Genomic DNA, 25,685 nt, shown 5'->3' with positions numbered 1-25,685 from the left:
CCTGCCCCGATTCCCCTGTCCAGAGCTGCTTCTGGTGGCCAGCTCTCCCCTCCTCCTCACCCCAGAATCCCCTGGCAACTGCACCTTCCCTTAGCCCTGCACCCTCCTGGTGCCTCCCTTTTGCCTTCTTTTTCCCTAATACCCACCCCCTCACCAGTCTCTGCCCCATTCCACTCCTGCCCCTCTGTGCCCTCACACACGATTTGCTCCATCCTGACCTTCCTCATGCCCACCCCTTCTTTGAAGCCTTTTCCCAACACCTCCCCCTCCAGCCCCCAGTGCCCTTCCCCTCTCCTCTCCCAGCACCACCCTGTCCCCTCTCTCACTGACACCTCCACTTTTGCCCTTTTCCTCATGGTCTGCACTTGCCCCCCTGGCATTTGCCTCTCTCTCCTGCACCCCTGTCCCTTAGTGCCTTTCCCTCCCAAGTCCCTCCTCTCCTCTCCTTGCCAATGCTGCATGAGCCAGTTCCCTACCTTCTCCTTCCACGTTGCGGGGCCGGAGTCCGCACTCAGGCCATGGAGGCCAAACCCGGAGCCAGCCAGGCCCGGCAACGTGCCTCCCACGGGTTTCAAAACCCCGGGCCGTGACATCACATCCTGCCCGGGCGTCCTACCCGCCCACATGCAACGCTGCGCATGGGCGGCAGGTGGCGAGGAGGAGCTGCACACGGCAGGGACATCCGGGGCCAAGGGGCACGCTCTGGGGGCAGGAGCGGGGGATCCGGGGGCTGCACCAGGCAGAGCAGGGGATAGACCCAGCGCAACATAGCGCTGGAGCAGGACCCCGGCTCTGAACTTGCCGGCACTCCGGGGTGCAGGGGCGTGGGGCCTGATTCAACCGAATGGCCCAATTCGACCGGCATTTTACTGGGCCGCGGACCATAGTTTGGGAAACACTGCTCCAACCAATTCCTCTCTCTCTCCAAATCAAATGAATCGCCAGTTAGTGCTCAACTCCTCTGTGTCTGGCTTACTGAGAGCCTTGCTATCCTGTCTGCCCTCAATTTAACTAGTGCCTGCCCTCTCTCAAACTCCTTACTCTGTTGGGGAGAGTAGGTTTTTCAAGTTCTCTGTATCACTGAAAATACGGAATTGCAAGTTGCAATTTTTCACATTCAGCATCCCTATGTCATGACAGCTATAATTGTGTGTATCATTAATTTTGAAGCTTAACACATCAACAGATCTTGCATTTGGTTGAAGTATTTCTAGAACTCCTGAATATACAGGATATTACACTCAATTTTATATTCAATGTCTTTACTAAGTAACTCAGTATATCACATTGGACGCATCTGGTTCTGCATCTTAATGTGTTAAGCTGATAACATTTTTGGCATTCTGTTCATTCATTCCATTTATTACATGCATTACAATTAAGAATGAACATATCAATTGGAACAAAAATATAACCTTTCTGACTCCAACTTTATCTTAGGAATCAGTTCAAAATAGTCATAGTTTTTTGTCTGCACTTTCTGGCAGCACTGGAAGAGGTAATGAGTAACTATTAGACTGTTCATGAATTATTTCCAAAACTGAAAATATTAGGAATTGTGATGGGGACCTTTTTTAATTGAGTTTTTTTTTTAAAGCTTGATTTCCAGAACACATTGCTTCTCATAAGTTTCTGACTTGCACCTGGACTTTAGGGTGCTGATCTAAGCCTCTAACTCCCAATCTTTTGATTATCTCCCTTTACTTTAATCAAAATGCTTCTTCATTAAGCTTCTTAATGTTATCTTACATACGTAGTAAGACTCTGAAATGAATTTATTTTTGATTTTCTGATTTCTCAGACTGTTTCAAAAGCTTTCTGAGGAGGATGGGTAAGTTTGATAAAAATATGAAAATGATACCATACTATTTGTGTTATGCATCTTATAAAACTTTTCCAGTAATTTTATGCATGTATAATAACTAAAAACTCTTGCTCAAACCACTTTGTGCATGCTACTTTGTACTTCTGTACAAGGGCAATTTTTCATAACTTACAGGAAACACAATAGCTATGCTTCTGATAGAAATTGATTGTTGCATATGTTGTAAATAAACTGCAGTGGCTGCTGTTGTCATGCTTTTTTGAAATCTTCTGTGAAATTTCACTTTTGCTTAAACTTACCATGTGTTTTCCCCATCATATTCAAATTTGGGTTTTTAGAGGTTTAGCAATTCTAGTGAAAAGCTACTAAATATTTCTTCTTTAATAGAGGGTATGGGCAAGAATACTGACATTGATGTGAATTTAAATAGCTATTTATTTTAGTAAGAAAGGATAGGAAAGTGTCTCAGTTGGCTACGGTCCACATATGTGGAATAAATCACCCAGAATGAGAGAGAAGAAAATTAAGAGCATCTTAAATTAATTTAGCACAGCATTTACTATTATTTTGGATATATTGCACAAAAATCCAACTTTAAAATGAGGGCATCTTAAAATAAAGACAGAGAGGTAAGTTAGGGGTAGCTTTTCCTTTCAGGGTTATTTAAGGATATAGTTTCTGCTAGAGAGGTTGGGCTTTCTGGATATTGTATAATTTATTGAATCTATTTATCCAACACAAGGTGACTGAATACTAAGTGTAAACTTACTCCAAGTTTCAATGCAGCAATACTCATTAAAGCACAATTTTGTCATTTGAGACTTGTTTTTTCACTTGGCTTACTGTTTAGGCGGAGTAGTAGGAGAAAAGGAGTGCTTCACTGATTTTAGCCTGAATGCACTTGGCAGATTTGCATATGCATGAGTGTTTGGGTTTTGGGCATGCTTTACTAAGTTTCTCTAATTTTTCTCTTTTGAAATCTGTGCACTTTCTGACTGTGATCTTTAGAAATGAAATAACATCTGAGAAAGTTGTATGAAATGCATTTGTAGTAAGTGGTTAAATGAAAGTATCCCAGAGGGAGCTCTGCTACATAGTCAGAGGAGGGAGACTCTGAGGGTGTATCCTTTAGATAAGTTTTTATATTAAAGTGATGACACACAACTTAACACAATTTTTTTAAATTGGTTTTAATCAAGTATGTGTTTCAATTACTTATATTTTCTACCGTGCTTGAGAGAAAAGTGGTTGATAATTTACATTCCCTCAACCAATCTTGAACAAATTTCGACACAAGTTTATTGAAATACAAAACCATTTCTGTGCCTGACACAAGTGAATTATAAAAAGGGCAGGACAGAAAACTAAGCAAACAAATAGTTCCTGAGGTAGTAACCATGGTATTGTTGTGAGAACTGTCATGTTTCCCATTTTAAAATGATAAACAGGGACAATAACTGAGTGTTCTAGCTTTTACATTTTAATTTACTGAAATTAAATTTAGCCTCCTCTTAATCTCTAGTTCTATGTATCGCAAAACCACTACATACTTTTTTTTATAATTCACGTCTCCTTGAGGTAGGCTCAAGTTTGGGGGAGCAGATCAGGCCTGACTGACTTTGTCAAAAAATAGGTGAAACTTGCACAATACCTTTTTATGCTGTAACTGGCTTAAGTGAATCCTCTCAATTCCTTCCTTTTCAGGAGCATTTAGTATGTTATTTTGTTCTAATGGCCATTCATTGCCATTCAGATGATCATTCTGTTGGTTTCTTCTTCAGTTGCTGTGCTCCCTGAGCTAGTTGTATGGGAGCACATCTCAGTCAATGAGCTGAAGCACTGTGATGGTTGGGGCGGGTCCTATGTCACTCCAAAGTTATATCGATGGCCAATCCAGAAGGAGCTTAAAACTCCAGAAGCATCAGGGAGAAGATTACAATGTTCTCTCTCTACCTTGAAGTCAGACTACAAGGAAACTTGATGGATTTGAGAACTTAGCCAGAGACCTTTGAACACAGATAGGGCTAAACAGAATAGAGGATATGAATACCTCACAAAGCAATAGGCCTTTGTTCTGAATGGGAGAAGTAATTTTTTTTAAGATGACTGTCCCTTTTAAATATGCTACGTAGAACCATTCTGTTGCATCATAATTTAGAAAGATTAACACAGACACACTGTCTCTGCCCCTTAGTGCACCTACTGAGCACAAGATAGACAAAGAATGTAGGGGTAAGAAGAAAGGGCTGGGACTAAAACCAATCAATGTGAAACTTATTCTATAGCAAGTAGATCATATGTCCTGATATCTTTGATGCAGAGCAGGAGCAGATGAGGCAGTCGCACAGGAATGGAAGTCAGACATGGAAAGCAGGGTGAAAGAGACCAGTGTTGGGAGAAGGAGACAGTGAAGAGGGAGACAAGGAGATCTGATATCACTGAGTATCTTCTTCACACACCTAGGGTGTGTCTAGACTACATGCCTCTGGTGACAGAGGCATGTAGATTAGGCTACCTGGCATAGGGAAATGAAACGGTGATTTAAATAATTGCCACTTCATTTAAATTTAAATGGCTGCCGCGCTGTGCCGATCAGCTGTTTGTAGGCTTAGCGCGGTAGTCTGGACGCTCTGTGGTCGACACCAAGGGCATCTGTCAACCTCCCTGGTATGCCTCGTGGGATGAGGTTTACAGAGGAGGTCAACAAATACCTTTGATGTTGACCGCGGAGCTAGAGAGAGTGATGGACAAGATCAAGGAAGAGGTAGAAGGGATATTGGTGCATGGGATGAGAATTAACAATTTGAGGTTCGCGGGTGATATAGTGATCGTGGAAGATGAAGCGAATTTAGCGAGAATGGTGCGTGTGCTAAATGAGGAAGGGAAGCGGTATGGACTGATTATGAATATTGATAAAATGAAGACTGGTATTTGGAGATAAGGAAATAGGAAGGAAGATCAGTGTAGATGGGATCGAATTAGAGAATGTAGAGAAGTTCACATATTTGGGGAGCAACATGACACATGATGTAGACTGTAAAAGGGAAATAGCGACTAGAATAGGGAAAGCAAGAGCAAGTTTGAAGGTGATGAATAAAATCTGGAAAAGTAAAGCTATTAGCTTAGGAACAGTGCTGAGTGTCTTGAAAATGTGTGTATTTAGCGGCATGTTGTACAGATGTGAGACATGGGTGATAACGAAAGATTAGAATAGAAGTTATAGAAAGATCCTGAGAATAGGATGGATGCAGAAGGTCACCAAGGAGGAACTATATAGCAAGATACAGCTGAAAGAGAACCTACTGCTGAAGGTTATATAATGGAAGTTACAGCTATTCGGGCATATCTGCAGAATGAACAACAAGCGAAAAGTTAAGACTTTGATATTCGGCATAATGGATGATCTGAATAGGAAAGGCAGACCCCATAGAGCAGTGGTCCTCAACGCGGTGCCTGCGGGCACCATGGCACCCACCGGGGCATTATGTGTGCCCACCAAGTAACCAGGGCCGGCCTGAGCCATTCTTGCACCCTGGGCGCGCAGCACATGTGTGGTGCCACCTCTGCCCCGAGCGCGCGGCACATGAGTGGTGCCACCCCCGGGCACGTGGCGCATACATGGCTCCAAAAGGTTGGGGACCACTGCCTTAGAGAATGGGTAGATGATATAGTAGATTGGTGCGGAGCTCGTCTACAGAAACTAAGCCACTCCGCACTGGACAGAGAAAGATGGAAGAAAATAGTGAGGGAGGCATCGGACACCAACGGGCATCGAGCCCATGGTTGTTGGTGATGAGACAGTGAATGTGCTGGTAGAGAAGTGTTGCGTGGTGAGAGCAGACGATACAGTTATTTTAGGTGTTGGATGTTTCATTCAAGAAAACAGTCCGGGAGACTGAGGAGGAATTTGATAGAAGCCCAGCCAAAGGAGAACCAAAGCACAGACAAGCTTTCCTGGTAGTTACAATATTGTGGTCTTTTTAAAATCAGTTTTGATTTGAGAGGTGGACAAACTTGGTAAGCATCTGGAGATGGTTGGGGAGGGGAAGGGGAGAAAAGAAAGTTGAAAATGATGCTAAGCTTGTGAGCTTGAAGAACAGAGAACAATAGATTTATGAACATAGAAGGAAGAAAGAGTGGGGAGCGAGAGTGGGATGATAAGGTGGGAAATTTTTTTCCCCAACAGGAGACTTTGAATTCATGGGGGGAGAGAAAAATCTGAAGAGAAGCAGAACATTCAAGAGTAGCCAAGTGCAGTTTGAATGATCAGTGTAAAGCTACTGAGAGACTGTAGAAACAGATTCTCTCCTTCCCTAGTCACCTTTGTTCAAGGATGGTGCATAATGGATACTAAAAAATGGCTAATCTGTTTTTCTGGCTCTGATGAAAAATGTACCATAGGCAGCTCAAGTTATAATAATATAAATCCCTTCCTCCCTTTTGAAACTCTTGCTTGCATGCATGATGGTGAAAACTAAATTAAGCAGAACAATGTTTTTGGTCCTAGGAGCAAGTCTTTGAATGATGTCAGTGTAGATGAGACACTCCTGCTGCGCCAGATTCGTTATGATGAGCTACAGAAAATGAAGTCCAAAATACAAGAACAAGATCAGAAGTGGCAAGATGTGAGTGTTCCTTTATGCTCCTCATATATGCCTTGCTATGGCCCAGTTCTGTAATCCAGTGTCACTTTCCACTTGTACAAAGGGCACATTATGGGACAGGGTTGTAAATGACCAATTTCAAGTATTTGTAGATTATCTGGGTATGTGGAATTTAAATCCTTAATGTTCCTGCTTTATCTGTTTGTTTGATCAGCTGTTCAGTGTAAGATTTATCTGTATGATCACTTTTTGAAGAGTACAAAACTAAAAAAACTACTTCAGGCCTAATTACGTGTAAGACAATGAAAGATAAAGTGTTGTAATTAGCACACTGTCATTTTACCTATTTGCATCTGTTTTTTAAAGGTAATGGTTAACATAAGTTTTTTAAAATACTAAATGCATTTCAGTGTAGTAATCTTATAAGTTACTTTTATAGGAAGAAGTTTAAAAAAAGCTGCATATCAGATTAACAAAACAAAATCAAACATCTGTGTTGCAGGGGGAGTGATATTGTGAAATCTAATGAGGCAAAACGTGTATTAAGTGCATAAATTTAGCACGTAAAGTCATATTCAGTGAAATTGTAAAGCCATTTGGATAGTTTTATGTTCAAATGCTTAAACTTTTGGGAAAACATTCCATGATTTACTTTCTTCCACTTTCTTTAGTCTCCTCCTCCCTCCCCTTCCCCTCCCCCTGCCTTTCACAGCTGGAAAAAAAAAAAGACCTGGTTTAAATTCTACTATGAAAACTAATATCCCAGCTTTGAGACCAGCATTTTTATTCATCTAATTCATCCACGGGGCCTATAAAAACTTGAGACTTTTCCTTCAGACATTGGGATGTAATGATAGAAGTGAGAGTGGTGTTAATAAGCATTGGACACTGAGCAAGCTTTCACCATGTTTAGTTCACCTTGGTTCAAACTTTCAGCACTTCTACTTTGACTAGTTCTAGGGGGCAGACGCAGCTGACTGCCAAACTGCAGTGTGATTTTTTTTTAAATTAATTTATTTATTAGAACATGAGCAAAACATAAAATGGGTTGAAACTTCACAATTTCCATTTAGGATTTAATACCGTATATACTTAAGTTGATACATGAATCCATTCAGATATTGCTTTACTCTTCTGTATGTTATGCAGACACACACGTTTCAGTTGCATTTAAAGTTAACATCCAGTTGAGCATTGATGTTACCTTTTAAATAAATGAAAAGATAAGTGCTTTTGCTTTATGGTAGAAGTTTCCAGTTGTTACCATTATTTAACGATAGGCGGCAGGCCATCGTACCTGAAAAATATCAACACAGTCTGTCAGAAACATTTAGGTCAGAAACATTTGGGTCAGATTTTTACAGGAAGACACATGAGAATCTAGTGTTAGTGCAGACAAACAGGCTTTATAAAGCAAAATTAGGACACACTGTTTTCCAGTTGGAATGAGCAGTCTTAGCAATGCCAAGACTGTTTGTTTGTTAAAAGGTCTCAGTAGTTTGTTAAAAGGTCTCTAAAAGAAAAATCAGATTTCCATACATTAATGTGGTTTTTTATTTTAGGATCTAGCAAAATGGAAAAATCGCAGAAAAAGTTTCACTTCGGATTTGCAAAAGAAAAAGGAAGAGAGAGAAGAAATTGAAAGAAGAGCCTCTGAGACTTCTGAAAGAAATAGCAAGTCACTGAGAGAAATGCAGCAGAACAGGTAATCACCTAATGGAGATATTGTATGTACTGCTTACCTTGGTGTGAATACATATGCTCAATCTTAAAGCATCCTTAACTAGCATTTTAATAGTTCTATTTCATATATGAGCACAAACTCAGCACACCTTTCTTGGAGAATATATTTTGATAAACCTACTCTTTACTGGCCTTTTGAATGGTCCATTTATATAATGGAGAAATCTAAACTACTGATAGAAATATTTGTAAACTCTTTATAGTGGAACTTAAAGCATTTTAGTAAAGTAAAATGTAGTTTAGGGTAAAACAAAGTACAAATATAGTTTGCTTTGAAATCAGTCTTTGTTCACTTCAACAGTATATTTTTAAACAGGCCAAAATAATTACCTATAGTGAATAATCTTGCTTATCTGTTTATTATGATTGTGTGGGGTTTTTTTCCTTTAATATTTCAGTTACAATTCTTTTTAGCAATTTATAAGCCAGAGCTTTTGTTTGTTGAAAAACAGCAGGATTAAGATTTTTCTTGAACTTTTCCCCTTTGCTGCTGCTGCTATGTGAATCCTTCTGGTATTTGCAGAATGCAAATATTTTTAAGGCTTCTCTTTAAATAGAAACTAAACCGAGAAACACCACCAGAGGTGATGCTTTTATAAATGCACTTACTTATCCATTGTAAGATCAATGGGATGTGTGTTTAAGTGTATATACATGCTACATACACTTACAAACCAAAGTTAAAGGATCCTTTTTCAACATAAATGCAGTATTTTGTGTTTCAGTTACATGTAATTTCCATTGTTTTTGTTTCTGGGATAGGAATGACATCTTGTTGGATAAGAAAACAGAGGTGTTTATAATTAATAGCAATATTGTCAAAACTTAACTGTCACTAAATAATGCTTTTGTTTCATTTCGCAATATAAGGAAATGTACCTAGCAAGGAACCAAGCCTCAGAGTGAGCACTTAGCAAATGCATAAATTGTGTTCTTTATATATTGGTATATCATTCTAATACAATAGCTAGATCCATAGAACTATAGAGTTTGGCTCACACTTTCCAAAGTCTTCCATCCTGCCAAATCTAGCTAGACATTCATCCTTTCCTTAACATCCAAAAAATAAAGTAAGATTATATGTATTATCCCAAAAAAATCGAAACCTAGCCTTCCAAGCATTTTTATGGGAACTTGTTGTATTGCTTTCTCAGGCAAAAGATCATTCTTGGCATTAGTAGTTTATAAATTGAGGAGATCCTTAGTCATTTTAATATCTGAACATTTTTCATGTGAGGTTTTTGTTTAGAGGTGGATTCATTTTCATTTTAACAGGAAGACTGTCAGAGCTTGTTCAGAGTTTGCTTTGAACTTTTTGTAGCTGGAAAAACTTAGTCCATGTATTCTCTGGTCAAACCTTTAATTTGTTGAGTTCTCTGTCTCCTTAGAGAGAACCAGTATCAAGGATCCTATAGTGTCATGCAGCAAAAAAGTGAACGCAGGTGGATGTCTTCATCAGATGATGTATTTAGTGAAGAAAAAACACCTTCCAGACCATCAGAAGCAAAAGATTACCTTGTCGAAAAAGATGCCCCTTACAGCTTTAAGAAGACTGAAAAATCATATGCACAAACTAACAAAGAGAATTCTGAAAAGCCAGAGAGAGATGCAACAGTTGAAACTCAAATTCCATCTAAAAGCCTATTAGAAGAACAGAGCTCAGTCCCTTTGTCTACTTACCATTCAATGAATGCACAAATGGGGTTAGCTCGGGTTTCAGCTTCTCTCCCCAGAAATTACCAGAAAACTGATACCGCTAGGTTGACATCTGTGGTTACACCAAGACCTTTTGGTGTCCATTCAAGAGGAATCTCATCACTTCCCAGATCATTTACGGTAAAACTTCTTCTATTTCTTAATATTTGTGAATATTACTGTCTTGAATAATTAACTCAATCCCTGTTTTGACTTTTTTTATGCATTTGGTTTTAAATTACCTGCCCTGTTTAACAAAGGATGTATTGCTAATGGAGCAGATATTCTTAAACAATGCTTAAACAATTATTGATATTTATGTACTTAAAATGATGATCTGTTTCCTTTGAACAGACATCTGATAAGTATATTGGTGTAATAATAATTTTTGTAAAATTTCATGTTTTCTTGCCTGAAAATTTATTGACACATATCATTACCTTGTCTTACATCAGCTAAAAGTATAATTATTCCAACATCAAAATCAATAGGGTGAAAACCATTTTATACCAGCTGATCTGCCCTGTAGAATATTGTTAGTGAAACTTAATGCGGGCAATCAAAATAGCTGCATAAATTTTTGTCTTCTCCACCATTCTCTAGTTGCCCTAAACTTGAAACTAATATGTCTAAAAGCATGGTATTTTAATGCATTTCTTTTAAATCCAAACCTGAATTAATTATCCTGCTCACAGATATCTGAGAAGGGGGAAAACCCATCTGTCTGTTTAATAATTCGGTAGCTAGATGTGGCAATGGGAAATTGCACTGAAAGAATGGATGGTGAAAAAACACAACTTTTTTGGCTGCACTTTCTGGACTGTTTAACTTAGTTTGCTAATAATGAAATTTGGGGATTTTATGCTTTTAAAAAACTGGCTTGTACCTAAATATTTTTATTCCAGGTGGATGATGCCCAAAAGTACAATGGAGAAGTAGATAGATCTAAGAAATCTCAAACTTTGCTCACCAGCTATTCGTTTTCACAACTCGATGCAGAGCCACTTCTCTCTACAGATCCAAAAACAAGTGGTGGTGAAGAGGAAAAGGAAAGGATTAAAAGAACAGAGTCTCCTACATTGATAGCCTCTGCTACATCCCAATATCAAGATACAGTGCCCCATGGTCTTAAATCAGAGTATTACACTCCTCCTGACACTATTACAGTTTCTTCTTCTGCAGAAATAAAAAGCCTGCCAGAACCAGAGGTTTCAGTGTCACTGGTGAGTTTGGAAAGTATATAATTATCCACAGTAAAGTAGTACTAGAACAGTGTGAACAAAGATGATTAGAAACTCAGCCTAACATACTTCACGGAGAAAAGTAATTCAGAGAAACAAATCACACATTTCACCTAAGAGCTTTTATTTCCCAGGGAGCATGAAAAAAGAAATACTTTGTCTGTGTAATTCATTCTTTTAATTGCTATAATCTTTGTAAACTGCTTTTCTCTGTTTTTGAGTTTGACTTTCTCTGTTTCTTGTAAAAATTGAGCCAAGTTTTCAGCTTGGCATTAAGCATGTTTCCATTTTTATACTACAATTATTTGCTGCCGCTATTGAGGTCACTAGGACAGCGAAGAATCTGATTTGTGAGTCGCACTAGAATTTATTCACACCCTCCAACTTAAGGTGGCAAAATGAATGCCTGCTTCTGAAAAATCTGACCTTTAAATGCTAAGCATCACTCCAGGTTTCACTTTTTATTGGAATGGTTTGAGGCAGGAGTCCTGTTCCCCTACCCCAATTATTTTGTTTGGTTTAGTCTAATGACTATAATTGCTAATTTTAAAAATAAATCACTTCCTCAATATTGTCCTATTTAATGGCAGGTTTCCAACTTCTGTTCAGAAGTCCTGTGTTCTACTTTCAGAGCTCTGGGGCATGTAAGATGCTATAATCTTGCAACTGCTTACTACCATTTCCTGCCTCAGTGGCTCATTTCATACTCGAATAGTAATATTGTCAGCTGTCAGTAGCTTTTTGCAATAGTTGACAACATTACTAACTCCCAAGTCCGGGCTGGGGGCCACATTCTCTACTTTGTTTATGCTACTATAGGCTACAATTATGTCAGTTGTTTGAAGGAAAATACGGGACCTTTTTGATGCAATCACTTCCTGCTCTATTTTTATTTTAAAATAGATTTTGTAAATATTACTGCAAACAATGTATTTAAAAAACGACTTAGAAATGAGAGATGTTTCTGTTTACACAACAAACTGCTAGTACTGCTGTCTATGCTGTCATTCTACTTAATTTAATCGAAGATTCTGACAGCCTGATTGTTGTATGTGGGTGGAGATGGTTTCAGTGCATTACAGTAAAAGGAATTATATTAGTTGATTTTGTGTGTGCGTGTGCGTGTGCGTGTGGGGCTCATGTGAGCTGAATGGAAGCTAAATGTTCTGAATCAGATTTCATTCTGTTCTCATATCAAAACTTATACCAAGCCTCACTGGGACTTTGGTTATCAGGCATGTGATAGTAAACTCGCCTACCTGGCAAATGAATCATTTAATGCTTTTATATACAGCATTTGTCAAACAAGCTATAGTTGGTGTGGGAACTTCTTTCTCACCAATTGTGATGTCCAGTTATGTGCTGGTAAAACAAGGTTGCACAACCAGGTGAGCAATGGGTAGCTTTGTGTACTCTGAATCATTTATGTGGCGTTTGTAGGGCATTGTAGGTATTGAGGAGGACCTGTCCAAATAGTGCAGTTCAGTGTATGGGCTCAGATTGCTATTCTATAATTGAATGGTATCTATACACTACATTAGATACTACTGCTAATTAAGAGAATACACTATACACATGTATTTAAGCAATTATATAGCTAAACATACATTTATTCAGATTCTTAATTGTTGCTTTTTGTTATGCCAGAAAATGGTGAATGGTGCATTTTTATTTACCAAACTGATTTGCAGAGAAATTGTAATTCCATAAAAATGCATATCATCCGTTTTATTTAACTAATAAAAGACCATCTTAAATATGCTGGATATGTAAATGTTTTGCCTTATCAAAACATATTTTGCATTAAAACAATTGATTAATTAAACAAAGGAAGTAATATCAATAGTTTATTAAATCAAAGTGATTGTTTCTGAGCACCATGTCCTTCAATACTTTAGAAATAGTAGATCTCTCTCTCTCTCTCTCTCTCTCTCTCTCTCTCTCTCTCTCTCTCTCTCTCGTAACTAGTTTTAATTCATGGATTAGAGAGGGAAAACAAACTTTCCTGCATTTTCATTTATCATTGAACTGAACTAGTTGAATAAACTGAAATGAAGAAAATACTCTCTGCACCTGGAGGAGGGACTACTACTGTCATGCTGGTTTGGTACTTCAGCAAACTGTTTCCAATGCTTAGCCAGTGACTTCTAGTTCAGCATTTGATTTTCTTTAAAACTTTGGCAGCAAATATTTACTGCTTAACATTTATTTTATTTTTTTATAAATTACAGTAAGTTTTTAGACTTTAGTATATGCTGTCATTTCAAATTTAACTAAAAAGACAATGTAATTAACTGTAAATAAAAACATCACTGCTTTTTATTCATGGAACATTCATGGAACCGTCAAAAGCTTACTTAATATATGGTAATGTACTAAATTTACTCTGGATACTATGTTAACTTGAATATCATCTATTTGTATTTGAGATCTGTTGTACAGCAAGAAAACTAAAAATCCACTTAGATTATAAACTGGTAAATATCCTTATATTATTTAATAGCTGTATCTGGTACTATTTATCTCAGAAATATCTACCCTGGGCTAATATACTGTGAATGCCTGACTTGACTGGTCAAGAATATTGCCTGGTAAACATGAACAGATGTCCTGTTGGTGTACTGCACTGTGGACCCAGATTATTATAAACCCTTAGGTGCAACCAGCCATTGCCCTCAGACTTTCCCAGCCATATGGCAGCTTCTTCGTATAACACGCCTCTCCATTGTGTCATTTCATCCAGTCTTATTACTTAGAATATTTTCCTGGCTCCTCATTGCTCATTAAAATTTGAGGAAAGTTGCTACTCATAACAGTGTAACGTGCCCAGGAATTAGACAGATATTTGCACTATATTAGGCAAATAGTAGCCCACTCTGCTATAGCATAGGGTTTAACATTAACATACTCGTTTTGTAGACTTCTCCATTTCGATAATATTTTCAGCCACAAAAATAGTTAAATGAAGTGTTATGCCTTTCTCATTTTGGTAACATTGAACCATATTTCACTTTTATCATGTTAAATTTGTGTCCGCTTTCATATTGTATCTTAATGCACTAGAATGTTTCAATATTATCAAAATGAAAAAACTATTTTTATTTAGAAAAACTTAATGAATTTTCTAGCAGCACCTTAAAGACTAACAAAACAGGTATCATGACCTTCTGTGGGTACAACCCACTTCTTCAGATGGAGTATTAAAAGTCCAGTTGCAAAATATATAAGGGATGTGGGTGGGGAGAAGGAAGGGGGAGAAATAGTGAATTAGAGTGTTCATGTTACATGAAGCTGATGGAGAAGGTGTACATTATTTTTATTTTTATTTATTTTTAGTTCTGAATTTAATTTGTCATAATTTTTGTTTCATGATAGTTCAAAATGTTATAATTTCCCAGGGAATGAAAATTGTAGTTTCTGAGCAGCTCTGGGGCTGGGGCATGAAGGAGCAAGGCTTACCCTGCCTCCGTATGCATAATTATAGATGAAATTGAGTCATTGTTATCCAGCTTTTTCAAATTCAAGTTAGAGTATGAGCCTTAGTCTCATGACACAGTTAATTCCATAGGTTAATTTTTTTCAAATCTCTTATAATGAATTTAATAAACTGGTCTTTTGAGGTACTAGCTGTCCATTTCACCTTTCATGGGCCATAACACTGTCTTCCTGCTCTGATATTCTAATTATTATTAAAACATTTTGCTCTAAGAAACATGCTATGACAGATTTAATATCTACACAGAGTTAAATGTGTACCAAAAACTTTTTATAAAACCTTTAAAACATAATGATCTAAAAACCTAGTTAGCATGTTCTACAAAGAAAATGGCTTTATACTCAGTCAATAGATAATTAAAGTGTACATTGTGAGTAGCCTCTTGTTTAGTGGATAAACTTTCCTTCATGTAGATTGCCGGTGACACCAGATACTGCAGTGTCATGTTTTATTTTTCAGGACCAGTACAGTGAAATGAGAATCAGTATAAACCAGAGACCTGGTAACAATCGCAGCTTTGGGTTCACAACAAATTGGAAACCTTCTGGGGTTTTTGTACAGACAGTTGAAGAAGGTAAACTAATATTTAACCCTTTTATGAACTTTGCTCTTACTGTAAATAGATTGAGACTGAGAGACACGGGTGTTTAATTTTAATAATGAATGAACATCTTCCAAAGAATTCAGATAGCAAGAAAGTGAAGAAAACAGTATTTGACTGCTAAAGGCTAAATATGCTATGATTCTTTTGTATCCCCATGCACTACAATTGGTTTAATTTAGAAATATTAGAAAATTTATTTTGAAGTAAAAAAGACTTGCATCCATAGCAGTGGGGTAAATTCTGATTTATTTATGGCATTATTTTATGGCCTCATAATGTCTGTTAAATACAGTTACCTACTTAGAGATGTCACATGGGCATGCGTATAAAATATAGAACGCACCATTCTTGTAGTATATTTTAAAAGGCTTCACTTCCTCTTAAAACCTGTAGAGATAAGTGCTCAAATACCTTTCCAATGTAGAGGTTTTTTTTTTTAAATTTCGGGTTTATTTTTCTTCACTGTGTTAAAGATTGTAAAATATTATATTCTATGAGTAACTGTAGCTTTTTAAATATCTTCATGAACTATTTTTTCAAGTAAATTAATTGTGCAGAGTTTCATTTGATGTGGTAATAAGTACTCAGAAATGTTTTCATGTATTTACTAATATCGAGGATTCATAATTTTTTTTCCTATAGCAATAAATCTAACTTTAAAACTATAAGGAACTTGAGATGCTGATTAAAAAACAAATTTGTATTTTGTTGTATCGTATTGCTGGTTTTTATAAAACAACCCAAAAATTTTTCATCCAACTCCTCCCTTCCTCCAAAATTATAAACTACCAGTAATTGGGGAATACACTGATATTTTTCAGTAACATTCACTGCATATTAGTGTCCTTGGTTACAACTAAAATATTACCTTACAATAAGACAGGCTTTAAACAAGAGGAAAGAAAACACTACTGGAAGCTTCACGTTGGGCTGGCACTTGGTTGCATTTCTTTTCACAGGGAGAAAAATAATTGTGTAACAATCACCTGACATGTTTACTTTAAAATAAAAGCTTAGGCCATGTTTTAAACCACTCTTAATGATGGATTTCTCTTTTGAAGTAAAACAATATGTGGCTATATTAGACATAACACTAAGTCTAACGCAAGTTAAATCAATGTTTTCATTTAGAAAAGTCTTCTTAAATAATATGGAGTAAATAATTGTACTTACTGACATGTTGATACCATGACATCAGTATTCACTAATCATTCCATAGCAATTTTACCACCCTGATAATCTTGTTACATGTTGGCTCCGTTTATGTAACTGCATCAGTTTAAATTCAGCTTATCGTTATCAACAGGTATCCGAATGCCTGCCCTATCTTGTCAATAAGATCTGGGCTAGTGTGAAAGACAGTAAAAATTTGCAGTGAACAGGCTAACTTCAGTGAACAGGCTAGCTGCAATATTAAATGCAAATCTGAAAGTTTCTTGTTCCCATTCAACTTCCACAGGTCTATTTTATAATAGAAAACTGCAGAGTACTTCTGCACTAACCAAGATGCCCAGAATTACATTCCCTGGAGAGGCCAGTGTACAATAGAAAGTTTCACAAAAGTTTACTGAAGTTTTTGGCGAGGCACTTTGTTTCTTGGGGAGAAAAACAAAAAACTGAACAGCCACTTTCTTCATCCTCACTATAGTAGAAGTACTATAGGAATATCGAGACATGAGGAATTTTTGTCTGATCTGTTAGGTAGCCCTGCAGACCTTTGCCAGCTACAAGTAGATGATGAAATCATTGCTGTTGATGGCACAAGGGCTTCACAAATGGACCATAATCAGTGGGAAGAAGCCATGGCCAATGCACTAGAAACTGGAAACCTGGTCATGGATGTCAGACGATATGGGAAAAATGGTGAGTTTTCACAGGGCCAGTACCCTGTTGCATAAAGTAAATAAGCTATATAGTTAGTGAAGTGTCTCTGATGGATTTGAAGCCTGTAGTCCTTGCTTTAACATCTTTTTGGAGCCCAAGTGCTTTGTTAGTGTGTCTGTTTTATAAGACAACTTGGGGGTTTCTTTCTTACGTGGTTTGTATCGCAAATAACTTCACTAGCAAGTTTGCTAACTGTATACTAGTGACCACTCTGTCATGTATTGGTTTAATTTTTGAGGAGTGCATAGCTGTTTGTATGTGTTACATACATAAAGACACCACTGAAAAGAACTGAAAATGCCCCTTATGTGCCACCTCACATTTAGGAGTGAAGGGTAGTTCTGTCATACCAGGAGGGGATGTCTACTCATGGGCTCCTTCTTACCATCTGCAAGAGGCAGCGATTCCTCTTTTTCCTAATAACACTCTACCCTGCATCTCTCTCAGAATAAAGAAAGTGTGTGAAATGCACCACAGAGCTTGCTATTGTCCCTCTGAGCTGTGATCAGCTATTCGGGGAAGGTTGTAAGCTGATTAGTTCACTCAGCCCATCCACTTGGCATTTAAAATTACCTTCTCATAGTAGCACCATTCTGGCCCTGCAGCATGCCCCCTACTTTCTGGATGGGTTGTGTAGCTGCCTTGCTGGGAATCTGGATCTGTTGTGGGCCTGCCCCTTTTATAGGATCAGGAAAGGACTTTCTTTCCCTGTTAGAAAAGGTTATTAGTTTTAAAAAACAAACAAAATGGTTTGTCACAGCTTGTTTGGTTAACAGTGCATTTGGGCTAGATGGTAGTGGGGTCAGTGGTTGAGAGAAATCCAAGAAGCTTCTCACGGAGACCCTGACTGATTAGGGGGCCTTTAAGTTGTTTTAAGTCATTTATCGATTGAGGAGCTTCTTGTTTTTACATGCATCTCCTGCATGAAGAGAAGGTCACTTGCGAGTCAATCTCCTAAATTGAATTTCTGGTTGAGGACAATGTAGATACTAGCCAGGGGTAGCCACTCTCTTTACCGATTTTGCTGCTTTGGTTTAGATGGTCTTTTTGGCACTGGAACCAAAATCTTTGCCCAGAAGTTAGAATGGGGACAATGCACCTTAATCTACATAGTAACCAGAAAGAAAGAGGCTACCACTGAAACTCAATACCTGTGTGGTCTAATCAATTGTAGTGTGGATGATAACATCCACCGATAAATTTGCAGGGGCAAATTTGACAGATTGTACTCCTGTAAATCTTGTAGATAATGCTTCAGGAGCAGAGTGTCTGTCCATTAAAATGCAGCTTACTGCACACTCCTCCCTATGGCTTTGATTATAGCTGAGAGAATTTTGTCCTTACCAAAGAAGCTCTTGTGGAAAAAATAACTTTCTATTGATATGAATATTTGTAATATTGATCTAAGGAACTTCATGTTTATATAATGAATTTTAGTACACTTGCTAGTGTTTTGCAAGCACATCTTTTGACTAACTCTTGCTTTTTGTGGGAAGGTGGTCTGTTTCTAAAAGCCCTAATGATTTCCTGTCTTTACAAATTCTACCTACTTCATCTTTCTGCCTCTTCATGTCTTTTTTTTAAATGAAAATGTGTTTTCACTAACTTTTTGTTCTTTATACTTTGACTTTTCTGTTCACATTCACTTCTTGATCTCCATGTGCCAATCAGATTGGGGCAAAGACCAACCTTCCCTGCCATATGTAAGGCATAAAGTCCTCAATCTTACCAGTATGGCTACCAACATTGTAGGTACACCTGAAAATAAATGGATTGATGCGATTTCTGGAGATCACAATTCTACCAAGTCTTCAAACATATCGGCCAAAAGAGAGTTCTCCAATAGCCTTCAAAATTCGGTAAGAATTTTTTGGGTGAGAAAACAGGGAGTTGGTGTATTGGGAGGAGAAATGAAGGAAAAGCTGTAATGTCTCAGAGGGATAAGATGTAGCAATTCCAGGGAGTCAGTTTTTATTTTGCTTTCTAACTAGAATCTCCTTAAATACGTTAATTCCTGTGACTTTTACTTTCATACGAAACTACTGTAACATTATGTGGATTTACAGAATGACATGGTGGCAATGTTTTGTTCTGGTAGCAATTAAGTTTTTAGGCAACTGATCTCTGCATAAATATATAAAATTGCATGATAAAATTATTTTAGCACTAATGTAGTTTCAGACATGGGGGCACATTCTTCTGAATGAGCAGCTCAGAAAAGTCATATTTCAGCCATGAATAGCCAGTGAATCCTTCCCCTTGTGGAGAGGAATTCCCCATTGAGCTAAACTTAGTGGTGGCAGCCCTTATACTAGGTGGCACTTTCATCCCAAAATAGGGGTGAACTGAGGACTTCGCAGTTTGGAACTCAGCTTTTTTTAGTCTTCCATTGACGTAAAAGAGAGCAGTTTACTAGACTGCTCTTGATGTCTGCAGCAGACTGGTACAGAATCATAGGGTTCCTTGATTCCCCTTTATCCTAATTGAGTCTAGGGGTTTAATTTTCCCTTGCATCTAGCATTTACTAATTTATTCTGAGTAACATCATACTATTTGGTCTTCCTAGCTGCATGATGATCCTTACTGAATGTAGGTTGGTGATTTTGGTCAATAGACAAGGAGGGAGGAGCAGTTAGGTTTTGTGGTCATATTGTTTGTGTACTGAAATGTTCTTACGTTAAGTATATGTAGCAGTCACCTTTTCAATTTTGCTGGTTTTGCTGCAGAACAAGTCTACACTAGACGCAGAAGGATGTCTTAAGATATGCAACTCCAGCTATGTAAAATGCGTAGCTGGAGTCAGCTTACCTTGAGCCAAGCTTGGCACCATCTTTGTAGTAGGAGGCCAACATGAGCAAATGCTCATGTCAGCTTCCTTGAGGCCAGGTCTACACTAGAGGGAAAGATTGAATTAAGATATGCAACTCCAGCTATTTTAATTACGTGGCTGGAGTCCTCGTACCTTAATTCAAGGTTCTGTGCCATCTTCATAGCAGGAGATCAACAAAAATAAATGTTCCTGTTGGCTTCAGTTGCTCAGGACTATGAGTGCTGATGGGGGTACCCTATGAGTTTGATTTAGCGGGTCTTTACTAGACCTGCTAAATCAAATGCCAGAAGATCAATCTCTGGTGTGGCAAGTGGAGACATGGTCTTAGATGAAGTTACTGTGGAGTTGGCAGTATTCCCTTCACTTACATAATGCAGGAAACAGATGGGATGCTGCTAATATTGAGATGATGTTGTTTAAGGATACAACCACATTTTGAGTGGCCGTTGTATGCCCATATGAGCATGAAAACAATTCCAAAAAATGCACAGTGTGTTAAGTTTAATCATAACTTCTTATTATAATAAGCCTCAGAACATTAATTCTTTAGAAATGCTCAATACAGTGGATTTCCAATGACAGTTTAAATGAATGTGACCATTCCAAGAAACAGAAAATGCTCTTATTTTGAAAGAAAATACTGGGATATCCATCTTGGCCCATGACATTTTCTGGAGAATTAATGGTTTCCTTTCAGGCCATCAACTTACAGTTGGTTATAAATCCCAGCACATATGGTCTTTTTATTATATAAAATATATGCAAGAGATGTAAACAATTTTGGAAAATTGAGGAATTCATAACAACCTGACATGCTTTGCTGTGTAGAATTTCTGTGGGAGGAAATATAAAACTTAATTCACAGGAAAGTGTACTAATATTGTTTTCTATGTGTAGGATCCTGAAGGAAAAATGATAAATGGAATGCAAGCAGATCTGAGCTCTAATGAACAAAAAGGTAATTGCCAACATTTTCAGCTGCTAATTGAAAGGAGAAAACATGAGTTTACCTTTAAATATTGCTAACTTAATACAGTGAAATAAATGTCAAACCTTTGACAAAATGAAAGCTAAAGGGTATCTCATGGATCCAACTGCATTTAAGAGTCTGGTGTTCTAGGGAGCATTGAATAGTTTAAAAACTGCAAACAAAGCACAGATAAGTGCCTAAATCTTAGCATGACTGGGTGTAGACTGACTATGGTAGGATAAGAAAGGAGAAACAAGAAGACACAGAAACTTAACTCCTCCTATCTATTCTGCAATGGTGGTTGAAACAGAAAGATTCCTTATGATCATCAGTCCGTCCTCTATTTTTAAGAATCTCAGTATGTGGGGGGGAAGGGGTTTCCCCCTTCCAACCTCCTTCCTGGAGCATTCAGATCTCTATTTTGCTCTAGCTCAAGTATGATAATTTTTTTTATATCTGCACTGTATATTGTTGGCTCTGTTCCATAACTTTTAGTGACCCCTTGTTAGTAAAAGTAACCTTGGGGGAAGGTAGGAGGAGGAAGTAAAGTAGGCTCTTAAACCTCCTAATAGAATTCTAACTCCCTAATGGGAACTATTTATGCAATTACAGGGTATTGTAGTCATGGTGGGTTACAGGTGAGCTTTGTGAACAGGGAAATGTATAACTAAGCCAAAGCACCATTGTACTTGACTCAGTTAAATTGAGGCGAGTAGAGAAGAGAAGGTGCCAAGGAATCGGAATTTGTAAAATCTACTGGAGACTTTTAAACTGAGATGCGATCTTGGGTAAGAAAAATATTGCCACCCAATCTCCAGCCCCACACAAAGTGGGTCAATCATGCTGTTGTAATAGATGGATAGTAATTCTGCTAAAATGAAGTACAGGTTGAACCTCTAAAATCTGGGACTCTGGTCTGGCAACATCCATGGTCTGGCAGAACCACAGATATTGCTGAACCAGAGAGCCCCAGGTGCCCAGGTTCAGATGCTGGCAGTGGGGAGTGCATCCCCAGAGGCGCTGGTGTGGTGGGGTGCCCAGCCCTGACCAGGGTTGACAGCAAAGCTCAACCCCAACTGGGGCTGCAGGCAGTGAGGTCAGCAGCTAGGAACGCAGTCCCACTTGGGGCTGCTGGTGCAGTGGGAGAGTAGGGGAGTGGGGGCAGGGGCAAAGTCCCGGTCAGGGCTGGCTGTGGGGAGCGCAGCCCCAGCCAGGGCTGAAGGCAGCATGGTCAGCAGTCAGGAGAGCGCAGCCCCGGTCAGGACTGGAGTCAGCAGGGCTGCCAGCGAGGTGCACAACCTGGATTGCTGCAATGGGGGACGCAGCCCCGGCTGGGGGGTAGTGGCAGCAGGGCCGTGGCACAGTGGTGAACACAGCCCCATTCAGGGCTGGCATGGTGGGGGGCTGGATTCAGTGGCAGGGAGTGCAGCCCCAGCCAGGAAGGGAGCCTTAACCCTCCCCTTGTTCCGCAAACTCCATGGTTCGGGACTACTCAGGTCCCAAGGGTGCCAGACAAGGAAGGTTCGACCTGTACTAACCTCTGTGTGGTTTAATCTACTAAAAACCTTGAATTTCTTGTAATAAAAGGTTAGATTTCTTTTTCTGTCCTTCTGATAAATGTTATCCAGTGGTGATAGTCATTAAAAATACATAGACAGCACCGTATTGACTTCTTTGTATTCTTTGTATTTTTCAAATAGAATCTGAACCTATTTCTTTGAAAAACTTAAAAAGACGGTCACAATTTTTTGAACAAGGTAAAACAAAAAACTCACATTTCATGTACTGTCATGAAATTGTTCCCATTGTGCATTCTTCTTATTCTGGTGCTGGTCTCTGGTGCTGGGTACTAAGCCTCTTCAGTGTTTTGTTGCAAACATGGAAAAGCTACATAATCCATTTCCGTTCTTTCTTCAGGGTCATCAGATTGTTATTACAATTCATGGGTCTACCTTTGTGGTAATGGGTCTTTGTGTGTTCGTTTGTATATGTAAAACCTTTTAAACCTCTGAGACGCTGTTCAAAACACTTTTTTCCGCCGGTAAAAGATTTGTTTCAGGTTTGCAACTCCCTACAAAACAGCTTAAAACTAACCATTCCAGCACAATTTTAGTGCATAGGCCAATGAGCTGTTAAAATATTTAACAGTAAAATCAGTTTATTCACAGTGGCTGTTTTTCAATTGCATCCAAACTGATAAAATACAATACAGTGGTTGACCTGCCATTTTAAGGCACGTAACAATGACTTAAGTCCAAGAAAACACAATACAAATTTTGAAACAAATTAATTTTACATTATTATTTTGTGCTTTAAGGTATGTAAAAATGTCTGCTGCAGTTTTGTGGGGTTGCTTTTCTGATGTTTCGCATGTCACATCTATTTTCACTAATGTAAAATATCTAATACTATGTTCAAAACTGTTCGTTTCAGTATTTTGCTGTAGACTTTGAGTGGATCCCTGGAAGTCAATGGAGTTTTGTCATTGAGTCCAGGATAGCTAGGATTTTACTCTGAGTGGTTCTCTTTTTAAACTGACTTTGAAATGCCACTGCACATTTCATAATGTTCATTCATAAATTTCTACTTTGTGTGTTTAAACATAATGAAGTTATAACAGACTGTCATTATGTTACTATATTTTCCTTGGTTAAATATTTTAAGTTTTCCTTGTATAATTTAACATTATTTTATATGCAGTCCTTTCCCCCTTGTTTGCAAAAAATCTTTCCTATAGTAAGGCATGCTATTAATATCCACATACACATTCTATTAATAGTTAAAATATATAGTATGTTAATAGTTTCACTTAAGGAGCTTTTATTTAGTCTCTTAATTATAAATTCCTGTTTTTGAAGATACATAGTTGATTAATATAAAGACCTGACAGTCATTAGACACTTTTGCACACCAAATTTGCTGTTTTTCTCAACTGTTATGTTATACTGTAGTAAGTACCAATATGTTGCTTTCCTGTGACTTTTTTTTCCCAACAAAATTAAATTTTGCAGGTGAGTCTATGGTCTAAACTATTGGTTATTTGGAACAACAAAAGTAGATAGATAAATTGATGTTTAAAAAACTAAAACAACTTGAGTCATAAGTGTGTGATTCTCATAAGTGTGTGATTCTTCAGTGGTTAGTTTGTCAGTGCAATGTGTGCATTTTATTATCCCAATGGCATAAGCTAAGAGCTAAGGTGCCAACCTTCAAATATCATCAGGTTTGACACATGATACTAAGTTTGGAGAAGCTGTTGGTTTATAATGGAAGATTATTTACTATTGGAAGGCCCATTGGCATTAATACAAGTAAAATGTGCGTCTATCATTCTGAATATACAGTAAAACTTGAGCTATCTGGAACTTAAGAATCCAGAAAACTGTAGAAACCGGCAAATATCTGTCGCCAGGAAAAGCAAAAAAAAAAAAAAAAGGAACTGGACCTTTAAGTGCCGAGATGCTCCTCAGACGAGTGTGCAGTACATATCTGGGGGAGGGGCGAACGGCAGCCGGAGGAAAGCAGCAAGCATCTCGGCTCCTCCTGTGGCTCCTGGCAGGCCAGCCCTCCCCCCCACAGCTCCCACCCCTCTCCTCCCAGCAGGCCGCCTCCAGCTCCCACTTCCCCTCATCAGGCCACCCTCTCCTCCACGGCTCCTGGCCTGCTCTAGCAGGCCACATCCCAGCTCCCGCATGGCTTCCATGCCCCCCCCCCCCCGCCCCCGTAAGCCCTGCACAGCTCCCCCCTCAGATAACCAGAATGTTTAGGTTACCGGCATACCCTAACCCCGGGCATGCCGGATAACACAGGTTTTACTGTATAAGCAGTATAGCTATATCCTAACAGATTAGGATGGACATTAGGAAAAGCTTCCTAACTGTCGATAGTTAAACACTAGAATAAATTGCCTGTGGAGATTGTGGAATCTCCATCATTGGAGATATTTAAGAGCAGGTTAGACAGACGTCTGTCAGAGATGATCTAGATGGTTCTGCTATTAGGGCAGGGGACTAGATGGTTCTGCTATTAGCGCAGGGGACCTCTTGAGATGCTGTGCAGTTCTAATATTTTATGATTCTAACAACTGTATAGGTTAAGAAAGTAGATTATTGGGTTATGACAAAACATTGGCTCTTTTTTCCCCAGAATAGCTATGGGAAATGGTAATTCATGTTTTTATGGTTGGGGATGTACTGCAAATTCAAGATCACGTGATTGTAAGCAGTGCCTGCAAGCATTTGAATGTGTTGCAAGGTTATTCTCCTTTTCAGAGACTTCCAGGATACATATACATTAGTTTGATGTCTCATAATTCTTTGACCTACATAAAGTGTATAGGGTTAAATGAAACCAGTATGGTTTGCAGTTAAAACTAAGATTTCATACCAGTGAAACGTTTCACATTTAAACAAACCTTGTAACAGCACATAATTGTAATGTGTTTTCCATTTTTTTCTGTTTTTCCTAAATCCTGTAGGAGGTTCAGAGCCTGCAATGTCTGATGTGAGTACTATTCACAAATTGCTAAATAAAGTAAATTAATGTAAAAGGTTATCAGTTTGTCTGGCTTGGTTTATTTCAGAGAACCCTGCTTTTTAGTTTCCTGTTCTTATTTCATGCTCTTAATTTGGTCAGACACCTATCCAGTTTGTTGATTTTAAACCTTTTCTAAAGCTTGTAAGAATAGTTACAGTTTAATGTTGTAAGAGTGGTACTGTAGCTTTTCATTGCTCGGAGTTGTAGCTAATATTTATAAAGGCTTTTATATCTAGCTTTTAAAAATAGGTGCATTA

The 25,685-nt window shown here is 38.3% G+C and overlaps 1 protein-coding gene across 17 annotated transcripts in view; it reads left to right on the top strand.

Annotated features, from left to right (window-relative positions):
• LMO7 (LIM domain 7) overlaps positions 1–25,685 on the top strand; it is a 176,377-nt gene that overhangs the window by 125,170 nt on the left and 25,522 nt on the right. For 11 of the 17 annotated variants that reach the window (XM_075918868.1, XM_075918867.1, XM_075918869.1 and 8 more), the window contains 11 exons: positions 1,802–1,831; positions 6,333–6,450; positions 7,992–8,134; positions 9,561–10,008; positions 10,773–11,090; positions 15,064–15,178; positions 16,910–17,071; positions 18,764–18,951; positions 20,820–20,880; positions 22,593–22,649; positions 25,370–25,395. In XM_075918868.1, the coding sequence (XP_075774983.1) occupies positions 1,802–1,831; positions 6,333–6,450; positions 7,992–8,134; positions 9,561–10,008; positions 10,773–11,090; positions 15,064–15,178; positions 16,910–17,071; positions 18,764–18,951; positions 20,820–20,880; positions 22,593–22,649; positions 25,370–25,395 (1,666 nt within the window). The remainder of the gene's footprint in view (positions 1–1,801; positions 1,832–6,332; positions 6,451–7,991; positions 8,135–9,560; positions 10,009–10,772; positions 11,091–15,063; positions 15,179–16,909; positions 17,072–18,763; positions 18,952–20,819; positions 20,881–22,592; positions 22,650–25,369; positions 25,396–25,685) is intronic. The other 6 variants (XM_075918873.1, XM_075918880.1, XM_075918882.1 and 3 more) reach the window with 3 other exon arrangements.

The sequence above is a fragment of the Pelodiscus sinensis genome, chromosome 1 (genome assembly GCF_049634645.1).
Source record: "Pelodiscus sinensis isolate JC-2024 chromosome 1, ASM4963464v1, whole genome shotgun sequence".
Lineage (NCBI taxonomy): Eukaryota > Metazoa > Chordata > Testudines > Trionychidae > Pelodiscus > Pelodiscus sinensis.
The sequence above is the reverse complement of the archived record's forward strand: the minus strand, read 5'-3'. Positions and strand labels throughout refer to the sequence as shown.